Below are 12611 nucleotides of genomic sequence, written 5' to 3' on the forward strand. Positions count from 1 at the left end.
TATTTTTATTTATTGAAGTAGGAATAGTATTAATTCATTACATGGATTTTGCTTCATTTTGTGTTCTTCAAGAGAACACCACATGATGAAAACACTGCTAGTCAAATATAAAAGCTATCATCACTATTAAAGCATTTACTTCTTCTTTAGAACAACAGCTCTAAAAGTGATTTGACTGCAACATCCCCTAGTGACAGACAATACCTCAGTCGGCTCTGAGTCCTGAAGCAAACACTAAACAAGCAAATGCCTGAGATCACCACTCTTATAGCCTAAGGAGTAGAAAATTTAAAAAAATTATCTGGTGCTTAGCTTTGAAAGACAGCCCATTCATCCCTGTAAATCTTTGTAGAACATCCCCTGCTGTTCTACAAAACAATTTATGGTAAAACATAGGATAAATGCAGGAAGAGTCCCAAACTGTTGTCATTATTTTAAAAAACACAAACAAACAAACAAACAAACAAAACCCTGAACTTTCTTTGCTTTTTCATGAATGATGATGCATAAGCCAGAATAAACAGTCTCTTTAGCCTTTTCTAACATAGCATAAATACTAAATTTTCTTTCCCTTCTGGCTCTACTATGTGGCCAGGGTGAGGCAAAGAAATCATTGCAGTAACCAAAGCTAACTAAAGAATTTAACAAATTAAGAATATATGCACAGGAATATGGCAAACCGAAAATTCTTTTCCTTTCAGCCAGCTAAGTAGTGTGGCTATCGTCACGTACAACAAGCTTACAGATCCATCAGAAGAGTCAAAAAAACAAATTCCAAAACAAAAAATAAGGGCTCTGACCTTTTCGTCATTGGTAGTAGATTCTGGATGAGGTAAAGGACTATCCTGATGAGTTGTTTCTACAACAGAAGGTTCTTCAATTTTATTTCTTATAATTGGTGTTGCAAGAGGAGACAGATCTAGAGGCATCTAACAGCAACAACATAAAACAAAATTACTGAATCTCTAAAAAATTAAAACATGTAAGAAAATGTTAACAATTAAAGAGAAGTATCAGCCTTATAACAACAGGGAGGTGTTGATATTTGGAAGACCTTGGTGCAGACGCATTACCAGTCGAGGCTGTTTTCAGCATCTGCGTGAACACTAGTCTCTAGCAACACATTGTCTTTCAATACTAATGTCAGACTAAGTGTTTTCTTCTTGAGAATTAAAAACACTCCAAGTTTTCCTTTCCCAAGAGTGACAGCAAAAGTATAGTTGAGGAAGGACTGTGCTACACTCGAAAATTACAGTTAAAAGAAGGTATTATCCTTCTATAAATTATTACATCACATGCCACAAAGAACAAAATCCTAACTACGTATCCAAATTAAAAAAACTACTGTGGACAATTAAATTCAAACTTATTGCAGCAAATAATTATTGAAAAACCAAGGTTTACATTACTACACAGAAAAAATCCACATCTGAAAGGCCACAAAGAAATGAAGTTACAAAAATACTTAAAGCAATACTACAGATTTGGAAGACTACACTCCTGTCTTGTCTGCTCTCCAAATACTTTTGGAACAAGCTTGTCCCAAAGCTCATTTTCTATTCCTGTTCTTCCAGGTGCTTTTTTCAATCCAATTCCTCGCTTTCCTATGGAATATATAATTAATGGGAAGAACTGTCAAAAGCGGAATCTCTCTTCATACCACAACTGAATGTGAAATATTACAGAAAAAAACTAAACCATCAACACCCTAGAAAGCGTGCCATTATGGTAAATTTTTCCATCCCTTGCCATGATTATGTGTATTAATCAACCAGAGATACGGCAGAACCATGTTTCTTCTCATAACACAGAGGGCAGCTTGGAAAACTAATACCAGTTAAAGAAATTGTTAAAATGTTTAAAATATTTTGCACTACCTATAACCTCCTCCAAGGTAGCGGTGAACTACACAGAAAATATGGTATTAGAAAAAACAGAATCAGTATTACCATATGTAGTGTTTTACGAACAGTTACCATGCATCACTTAAAAAAAAGTCATTATTTGTATAGTTGCAGTAACAAAGCAAGTGTGAGGGTTTGTCAGGAACGGATAATAATCTACCCTGTTTTCAAGTACCTATTAAAATCTTTACTGAAAACAACGAAAATGCAGATACTGATTCTGCAAAATCCGTATATATGACTATCAAAATATACTTTTTTATCGCTGCCTATGGAAGTGAACCAGGTTGATCAGTCAACCAAAGGCCAAAATAATCAAAGGGGATATTGAAGAAAATTTTTCATTTGCAGAAGTGCTTAAAAGTTTGAGCCCCTAACCAATTATAACTGGGAAGTACTAACATAAACAGAAGAAACCAAATTTAAATGTATGAGAAGTTCCTCAAAAAACCCACAGAGTTGCTAAACAGATACAGTCCACGTTTTTCTTATATTGCAATCTGTACATTAAAAAAAAGGTAGAATTTTAGGTTGTGATCAAAAATTTCTAGGGAAAAGTGACTTCAATATATAATGAATATAATAATAACTGAATTACTGGCACTTCTTTAGTCAGTATTTAACTCACTATCATTACTATTATCCTTAGAATAACATCTGATAACTGATCAAAAGAATCAGTGATCACATTCTGCTCTTTTCACATGGGTTTCTTGCAGATGTTTTTCTTTCTGCAAAAACACTTCCTTTTTCAGACTTTTTTTTTCCTTATTCCGGGTCTAATGAAATTTCAACTAAAACTGATATTTAACTTCAACAGATACAGACCAGATACATAAAAAATTAAGACAAACTCAACTTGTCACATTGTCCATGCTAACAATGTAAAATTAATCAGGTAAATGAGTCTTCAGAACAGTAACCTTATAGATTTGTATTCTCTCCATGCAACATGTATAAGCAGCTGGCAAGTGATTATTGGCACAGTTTAGAAGGCAACACATAAACCAAAGTTGCCTTTCTTTTTTTTTTTTTTTTTTTAATAGAATTTCTGATAGGAAAGAAGTAGAAGCTCTGAGAAGAAAATGGTTTTTTGAACATACTTTCTTAATGTCATCTTCAGAAGCCTTTTTAAACTCATTTTCAAAAGGACTTGCTAATTCATTGAATAAGCCCACTTCTTCACAGTTCTTCAAGAATCGAGTTGGAGTTGGTGTCTGATCTGAAATGAAGCATAGAAAAGCCAAAAAAACCCCTTTATCTTTCTTCTACTGTCCCATTTAAAGAATAATAATTACTGATTAATCCTTCTAATTTTACCATAGTATGTGAAAAACATTCCATATTTTAAAATTGAAGAGAGAAATAATATCAACAAATGATGAAAAACGCAATTTAATCTAGTTACAGATCCTGTTAGGCACAGCCTTTATTAGTGTGTGTTCTTACTGAATGCTTATTATATAATTTAATCAATTATTAAGGTATTGATAATTGAAAAATATTTAAAAGATTTAATTATATAAGTTCCAAATAAATGTTACTTACGGATAATAATACTGGCTTCAAATTCTGACAAAAGCTAATTATGTATGAAAACACTGCCTAAGCACAGATCGCAGAGAACGATAGAAACTGTTTCATATGTTCTTAACATAAGTCTATGCATTATGTACAGAAAACACATAAAACGTACCCCTACTCCAGCAGAGAAGTGAATAAACTAGTTATAAAAGTTTATACTAACCAGCCACAATGACACTATCATTACGAGCAGGACCAAATTTCAGTGTCATCTCATGTTTATGTTTATGGACAGCCAAATGATCCTCATTGGTAAAACGCTGCAGCAGAAAGTTTCAAGAAACAGTTGTAATTTTGAGTGCGAACAAAGTAAACGCAATTCTACACAAAGTTCTTAGAACATGTAAAACCAGCATTACTACATTAACAGATGACAGTCTTAGGCAGATATATCTTGTTCCTTAGTCAACAGTACCTAGCAGATATATTATAAAATGCAAGTGATGTTCATAGAAACTAAATAGTAATGATATGAGGGAAAAAGAAGTTATCAGCACCTGCACTCATCAACAGCCCAAGACTGACATTTCAGAGTGCTGTAGACTTCGTCAACTGTTAGCAAATGACCATGTACTAAACTAATGGATCTTGACAAAATATTTAGTAAGTGATTACCACTATTTGATTTCTGTATTGTGTGTATTACCACAACAATGAGAAGTGATATGTAATCACAAACACAGACTTCACTGTATCAAATAGCGTGAAAAAAGAGAAAATCCTCCTGCCTCTGACCATTTATGATACAAAATAAGAGGCAGATAGAATTGGAAACACTTGAACAATGCCAGACAACTGAAAAGCTGTGAATGAACTAAACTTAGCAGCATTTAAAAAAATCTCTCAAGTTTTCAGGAGTATACCAGTTTTGCTCACATTTTCCCCCAAATTTGGGGTATATTCTATAAGAAAAGCAATAAGCAGACAAACCAGGTGCTATAAAATAGATATTTTTTCCTTTTACTAATTTGAAATTTGCTATGCATCTATAATTATGGGTAAAGTTAGTGTTTCAATTGAGATAATGTAAGAAAATGTTTCTCAAGATACAGGTTTCCTAGAAAGAACACATTTTACAAAATATTCATATTCTTTCTTTTCTTTCTGAACATTTGAGTCCCAAATTATGTTTCTGATTATTCTTCAATAATTCAAGTCACTCCATATATATCTCTCAGATAACAATACAGAAAGCTTAGTTGACCCCAGAGTACAGTTATCCAGAATATTTCTGTGAGAAAGGACATGTATGTGGGGAGCTGAGAGGGAAATTAAAAATGCAGGATCACTGAAAGGAAGAGTGATACAGGCCAAGCACTTTTTTTTTTTTTTGTTAGAACTCTGTTGTCAAGGATTCCACATGCCCAGCTCTCCATAGCTCCTGTGCCTTATCTCCAGATACAGCATAAGCCAGAAATCTGGGTGTTCTATCACACTAGGAGACTTAAGTACATTTTTCTGTCCCCACTATGCGATGGACAAGCTCCTCCGGAGGGAATAGCATCTCCAAATCCCAACTCCCTCTCTCTCTTCTACAGTATGAGGTGGCACCTGGAGAAACCTTGCCCATTTTCAGGGACATGAGCATCTCTCTTCTCCTTCACTGGAATCAAGAATTGCCGTAGCTTCATGATGTGTCTCTTCTACAATATTTGGTTGACAAAACACTTCTGACGGAGCTTACACTGAAGTGAGATTCAAATAGGATGGGAACAAATATGTTGCTTAGGAGAAGACAGTCCTCTTCTGTTACTTTTGGTGTCTCTGAATATATTGGTCATCATAAGAAATCTTAAGTCTTTTCCCACTTTAAGTACCAAAGGCTCCATTAATATAGCACTAATGCTGTCATTCATCATAAAAACTAAGTTTTCAGAATGAAAACAAAAATACTTTGAACTCAAAGTCCAAATAAATCCAAGTGCATCAATATAATTAAAAAATTCAGCTTGATTAAAAAATTAATTCTATATAAAGGATGCAGGGATGTCTACCTCATGCAGCAGATAATGCAAATTCATTTATTTTCAGGTTACTAAAATGACGTGTTAAGACAGCTTCATTTTAAGCAATCATCTGCTAAAACACTCAATAATAATTTTACTTTCCTGTTTACATTCAGCTTTGCATTGACTAATGCTATTTAATAAAATACATTAATTACAATAGGAACTGTAATACATTTTTGGCATGCATACCGTTAGACCCTTCCTATACACAAAAATGTACATAAATAAAAATTATGTCATTAAATATTTGTAGCCACCATAGCTGTAAAGATTAGTAACAGGCAAGCTTCATAATGGGCTCACCACTAACACTGAAATAATCTGAAAAATACATGTTACCCAATACCAATTAGGGTGTTCGCTTATGTTTTGAATGAAAGCAAATAAAGCAGGGCTAACAAATGAAAGTGTTTTCAGCTTAGAAAAGGTAATTTAATTAGAATCCTCCTTCCATGGATAGCATTTTCTGAACAAACACTCAAAACACTAGAAATTCTTGCTGTCCCCTGCTTTTCAGGAAAACATAGATACTTCCTACCAATTATCACAAATCCCCTTTTCTTTGATCCCTAGAGATACTTCTCACTGTTTTACTTTGATTTGATCAATGTTACCAACTTCCAGTCAGACCATTACCTGGCCACATCCAGGGGCAGTACATAAAAAGGGTTTGTCATCACTCATATTCCACAGGTCGTTGTGCTACCTAGATTAAAGTGAGAATGCAACAAATTTTACAAATATTGCAACAATTTATCAATACACCAACATCCACAGGATATTTTAATATTCCATGGGCAAGAATTTCTGCCTTCTGATTGCACTAAGAATCTAAATACCCAGGATTCCAGTAAAGTCTGGATTCCAGGCTCTGACAGGAAGGTACACAAAACCAAATAGAAACAGTAGGTTTGAAACATACATCTTGATTGGAACGGCAAATATTCCTACAAAAAAACCACAACTAAGTGCAAAAGGCTCTGAAAACATAGTAAGAAAACTTGTTACTGAAATAAAAATACACTGTAATAATGATGCAAACCCCACCATTAGTCCAGGACACAGCACAAACAGATGAGGGAAAAATGGTTGATTCCTCAGGTTTGTCATAATCTTTAAAGTTCATCTTCAAAGATAAGTTAGCAGATAGCCCTTTATGTAAACTGTTGTAAATTTAACTTCAAACCCCCCTACTTTAGTAACATTTCAGCTATACGACTAAATTACCAAGAGGCTAAAAAGTTTTAAGAAATAAGTAATAGATATTAATGATACTTTGTGATGTTTCGCACACTCACCACATATACTAATACACATACCTGACAGATTTCACATATAAACCTGTTTCATAGGACAAGCTATCATATCCTCCTTTTCATGGCAATGAACTGTAATTGAAAGAAGATATAAATTACTATTCATGTTAAAATGCAATAATACATGACTTTTTAAAGATAAATGATATAATGCCCACTATTCACCCACGAAACACAACACTTTGTCAAATAAACTGTTTACTTCAATACACCATCTAGTTATGCCTCCTTCCATCCCACAAGCACAGAACAAACATTGCAAGGCAGCATCACTCTGCTTCAAGAAGAGAAAGATGGACATAGAGGGGATTAAGCCGACCTGTGCTGGATCATGCATAAAACTAGTATATGGGTGCTGTGATATCAGTGACAAAAAATAAAGTTCTGGTACAATGAACATATAAGAATCAAGATATTGTTGTCACATCACTAAACCCAATAGTGATGAGTAATTAATCTCAACACTAAAGTTACATTGTTTTAAGGTCAAGTAACAGGGTGGGGTAGGGAATGAATGTACAAAAATTAGTTAATTAGCCAGGAGATGACATGCACTCTCAGCCCATCTGTGGCTTTACCCTGGAGAAAATACATTCATCTTTAAATATGAGTATTTGTATGGAGGTCCAACAATGTTAGTTCTGAACACTGCTTAGCTTGATGAAGCAAATAAAGATGAATAAAGATGTCTTTATGATTTAAGACCATAAGCAGAATAAATCCATCTCTCCCCCAACAGGCTGACCATGAAAAGTTGCAAGGCTTCTGAAACTGTCTAACCATCCTAAGAATGTTCACTTCTGGTACACCATGTAGCGCTAGACACATGGCAGATCAAGTAAGCATAAGCAAATCATTTAAAACTTAATACCTCAGAGATCTTTAGAGAACACGTCACCGGATCCTTTTGCCTGCGCCTGTACAGTACAAAACTACTGCACAGCCTTTTTGGATATTAATTCAAGGAGGAGGAGATCCCAGTGTCCTTGACCAGGGGCACCAAATAGCAAAGAAGGAAAACATGGAGTGGAGGAGATTCCCAAGTGTCACTTCTAAATATACACATTCAACAGGATGAGGATACTGAGCTGAGATCACAAGCCAAGAGGAGATGAATAGCTGCCAGAAACTTTAGAGTCTCTGGCACTGATAACTCAGGGAAATATTTATGTCCCAAAGAAAGGATGCCAAAGCAAATCAGGGCTGGAGATTGTTCTGCTGTTCTCCACAAAAAGTTCATAACCTGTCTCACGTTTCTGAAGGGATTAAATATTTCTTGAACTTGGTACTGTCACCGATAAAGAGTATTAACAGGTTACAGGTATGTTTGAATACTCAGGGTAAAAAATAAGGCTCTTATCAATGTAGCCTTATGATCACATCCTTATATTATCTGGAACTTCAACAGACACTTCAAAGTTACACCATGAGCTTATTATGTTTGTTCAGCTGTGCAACAGCCAGAGGTTGGTTTGCTTATTTGCAGGTTCAAAACTAATAGAGTCAGTCTCCTTTAGACCTCTAAAGGAATTTGCTTTGTTAAATCTTGATCATGGGGCACCATACAGTTATAGATGGCTATAATATGAACATATGGGCAGATATATATCATGAACAGAAGAGTTATAGCTGTATCAGAAATGTCTGAAGGTGCAAGAAACAATTTTGGGGATTTTTATCCAAAGGATGAAGATTTTGATGAACAAAAGTGCATGTAGGGCATTTTTTCCACTCTGTTACTACAGCTTGTTGTTATTCTCCAACAAGTGCATAGTATCAGCCACAAAATCTATTCCATCCATGCTGTTAGCATTCTTCTTAGGTCATAAGCTGTAAAGATCAATTTTTCAAGTCTGCTCATTTTCTTCTTTAAAGGAATATTCCCAAAACACGAATTTGCATATGAAGTCGTTATCAGGTTCCATGTTTTGGCTTGTGAAGCCTGTGAATTTTTAATGCCTCCTGATTTATAAACCAAAAATGAATCCTTGTGAAAAAGAAAAAAGTGCTGTCCTTCTGACAAATTTACTGGAAAAACATTGGAGATAAATTCATTTCCTGATCTCTGTAATATTATTTGACTGCAGGCCACAAGGAATTTTGTGAGGTAATGCCTTGTAAAGGGATTCCAGCTAACATCTGAGGAAAAAAAGAATATCTTGAAGCACTGAAATTTTTGCACTTAAAAGAAGTTCACTCATGCATTCCAGCAAGACCTCAGGCATTATAAATCTAAACAAAAAGCAGATCTGACAGAATGGGAAAACAAAGGGCTCATGCTGCTTAATGTAGCCAAACTGGTAAAGATGGTATTTACCTATTACAAAGACAAACGCAAAGCTTGCGCCTCAAATGAAGTAACAGTGAGGGCTGAGGGCCAAGTGGCTGTCACACAGCTTAACAGCAGAACCTGTAACTCCTGCTGGACAACAAACTGAACATAATTCAGCACTATGTCGCTTGCAGCACCGAAAGCTGCAGCCTCCTGGGCAGAATTAAGGAGATCACAGCAAACAGATGAAGGGAAGTGTTTATTCTCCTTCATCTGGCACTCATGAGGCTACAGCTGGACTGCTGTGTCCAGTTTTGAGCCCCTCGAGACAAATGACAAACTGAAGAGAAACCAGCAGGGGCCCCACAAAAATAGTTAGGAGGCTGGACTATTACATACAAGAGGAATATCAGAAGCGAAGTTTGTTCAGCATGAAGAAGGAAGGGTAAGGAAGGATCTACTTGCCATCTTACACTACCTAATATATTGTTACAGAGAAGACAGATCCAGACCCTGGATAGTGTACAACAAAAGGATGAGATGCAACATTCACTAGCCACACCTGAAAATTTATAAGGAAGTATAAGGAGAGCGTAAAAAAAAAAAAAAAAAAAAGAAAAAAAAAATCACACAGTGAGAGCAGCTGAACACTGGAACAGGTTGCCTAGTGGGGCTGTGGAATCTCCATCCTTGGACATATTCAGAATTTGAGTGGATGAAATTCTAAGCAATCCAAGATAAATCTGAAATTTGAAGTATACCATATAGGGATCATAGCTAGAAATAGAAGTGGACAATGGCAAGAGACTATCCAAACTTGGTTAATGTCCTGACAGCTTTAGAAGACTTAGCACGGTTAGCTTTACAGCCCAACAACTACAACTGTTAGTGACAGAGAAAACAAACACAAACCCCACCCTTTGTCTCCTCTTTTCCCTCTGGATTTTTTGTTGCTTGACAGGAATAACGAGACTAAGACACAGAAGGCAAATTTATAGAAAATAAGTTTGTGATTGCCACTCTGATTTCAAAAGGCTACTGCAGACTGACTGCTTTAAGAGAGAATATCACAGTAAGAAAGAAGAATTTAGAAAATACTCTTCCTCTGAAAACCAAAATAGCAACTTAAAGCGCCATCTTGACAAAAATGTCACTCACCTGATCAAATCAGAAATCAAGTGTGTAAACTGCTAATCACATTGCTAGAGATGAATTACAGTCACCTTGGATTGTTACCCATGCAACAGAAACACTTTGTCCCACACAAAACAACATGGTTCCTGAAGCAGTTCAGCCTGAATATGAAACTCTACTCTTCAGATAAACTGAACAGTTCAGTGAAATGATTTTCACTACAGTCTACTGAACTGCAGCTTCCTTCTGTAAGCCTTCTAACCCTAAATTCCTTTCAGTAGCGTTAAGAAACCCATACATAGAATACTTTTGAGTTACATTGAGAAAGACGATCAGAGCTCAACACAGGAAAACCATGAAATAATCTCAGCAGTATAATCAGCTCTGGTACTTAAATCAAAAAGTAATCTCACTTTTTTGGTGTTTGGTCCTTGCTTTGAATGCAAAGGTAAAATACTTCCCATTACTCCTATTAAAAATGTCATAAGCCTTTTTTACCACTTTTGGAAAGCAAACAGTACAGTAAAATATATAAATAAGTACCTACGAATGTCTAATATATATATATTAGAGAAATAAACACAGGTTTGCGAGCAATTTACTAATATTTAGGACAGTGTTATTATTTAAAAAATAAAAATATTTCTATAAAACATCACACTGTTCATCTAAACGTGCTATAAAAATAGCTTCAACAATTACTTGTATATTTTAATAAGATTATAGTTAAACATCTTAGGTATACTTTCTGGAAACTATGTACATACTCTGAGGCTTGCTTCTAAAATAGCTTCCTGTAGATGATTTGTAAAAGAACAGAATCATACACTGACTTAAGTGATGTCTTGTTGGCTTATTTTACTGGTAAAGGTTCTTCTGTTTTCTCAATTCCCTACATACAAGAGCACGGAAAACATAACTGACATGTAATTTCAAATATTTTTCTATTAAACACTTAACTAGCTGTTTAAAATGTATACATACTGATAATCCTTGCAAAAACCTCTCCAAATTTGCTGAGAGAAAAAAAACAACCAACCAACCAACATTCTTTACACATACCCTGTCCATAGAGGACAATCTGACAGTCTGCCAGCTACAGTAGTAGCCCATTTATCCACTACTGCTTACATGTGATGCAAACTCAAGTTTTGCAGCTAGACTGACCACTCACATGTGGCTCCAACTCAAGAAACATCTCTACATTCTGGTTTGAAAAAAAAATGAGAAAGTTGGACAAAAACTGTATTAGGCCATTGAGACAAATCAGAATTATAGTGGTCCATCAGCACCCTGGTGTCTGTACTTTACAAAATGATGTATTTTCCAACGGATGTTTGCATTTCCTCAAGACTGATCATGTCTATTCAACATTTGCTCTTACTCTTTACATTTGATCTGGGATTGTGCCCCTTTTTACTGCAAGATACCGTATACAGAATTAATTCTTCATAAGCTTTTCTGTAGATCTCATCATAGTGTATAACTGCTTCAGGTAGCGTAAGTTTTTTAAGGTTTTACTTAAAAGTTTCATTTTACGACAGGAAACTGAAACATAAAAAGGAAAGGTCAAAATTTAAACACTACAAAATTAAAAGAGATTGCTTTCTCGTGCAACCAAATGAATCAACTCAAATCAAAATGAACAGGCCACCTTTTATATTTTCAATACTTGGATACAGCATTGTACAGTATAAATTTTAATCACCTCCCACATTTGAGCCTATCTTTATTTCCAGTTTTCTATAGAAGTAGACTTCAAAGTTTGGTGCTCAGTAAAAATCAGAAGTTAGTATACAGAATACACCATTTGATAAGTAGTAACATAAATTTTAAAAATATAAAAATTGTATTTTAAAGGAAAAAAAAAAAAGGCTCCACTTACCTGGAATGCCTGGAACAGCTACTTTTTCAGTCTCCTATAAAGCAAAAGAAGAAAGGTGAAGCAAAAGTGGTGTAATTAACACTTGATCGTTAAAATCCATTTTCAATAGTGTTTTGACTGATTGCATTTGTGTAATGCAATAGAATTTGCATTCCTGAAAAATAAAACTGAACTATTAAGAGACTGAAGGTGAAAAAGTTTGAAACATGAAAATGGTCCTCCTCATAAAGAAAGTGGGATCACAAGAAAGTAGGTCAGTAAATTCAGCAAAAAAACTATAAGTCATAGTCCAGAATAATTGAAGGTTGTAAGCCTCAAAACCAGCTAACAGGAAAACATGAGCTCCTTCCTTCTTCACACTTCACTGCTTTAATAGAGTGCACTATTTCCTAGAAGACACACGATCTGTTTCAGAGAGTTCTGACGAAGAATAAGGAAGAATGTAATACCTGCACCACAATGCTGAGATTTTTTTCTTTAAAAAAAGCCAAACCTTGGGTGCTATTT

The 12611-nt window shown here is 35.1% G+C and overlaps 1 protein-coding gene across 6 annotated transcripts in view; it reads right to left on the reverse strand.

Moving 5' to 3' along the window:
• The window catches only part of ATF2 (activating transcription factor 2), a 43824-nt gene that overhangs the window by 27795 nt on the left and 3418 nt on the right, over positions 1-12611 (reverse strand). For 4 of the 6 annotated variants that reach the window (XM_065840665.2, XM_065840663.2, XM_065840664.2 and 1 more), the window contains exons 2-7: positions 12105-12138; positions 6817-6885; positions 6134-6203; positions 3652-3748; positions 3008-3126; positions 801-929 (exon numbers count right to left, since the gene is read on the reverse strand). In XM_065840665.2, coding sequence (XP_065696737.1) covers positions 801-929; positions 3008-3126; positions 3652-3748; positions 6134-6181 — 393 coding nt within the window. In that variant the 5' untranslated portion in view covers positions 6182-6203; positions 6817-6885; positions 12105-12138. Of the gene's footprint in view, positions 1-800; positions 930-3007; positions 3127-3651; positions 3749-6133; positions 6204-6816; positions 6886-10986; positions 11112-12104; positions 12139-12611 lie in introns of all 6 variants that reach the window. The other 2 variants (XM_071811116.1, XM_071811115.1) reach the window with 1 other exon arrangement.

The sequence above is a fragment of the Patagioenas fasciata genome, chromosome 7 (assembly GCF_037038585.1).
Source record: "Patagioenas fasciata isolate bPatFas1 chromosome 7, bPatFas1.hap1, whole genome shotgun sequence".
Taxonomy (NCBI): Eukaryota; Metazoa; Chordata; class Aves; order Columbiformes; family Columbidae; genus Patagioenas; species Patagioenas fasciata.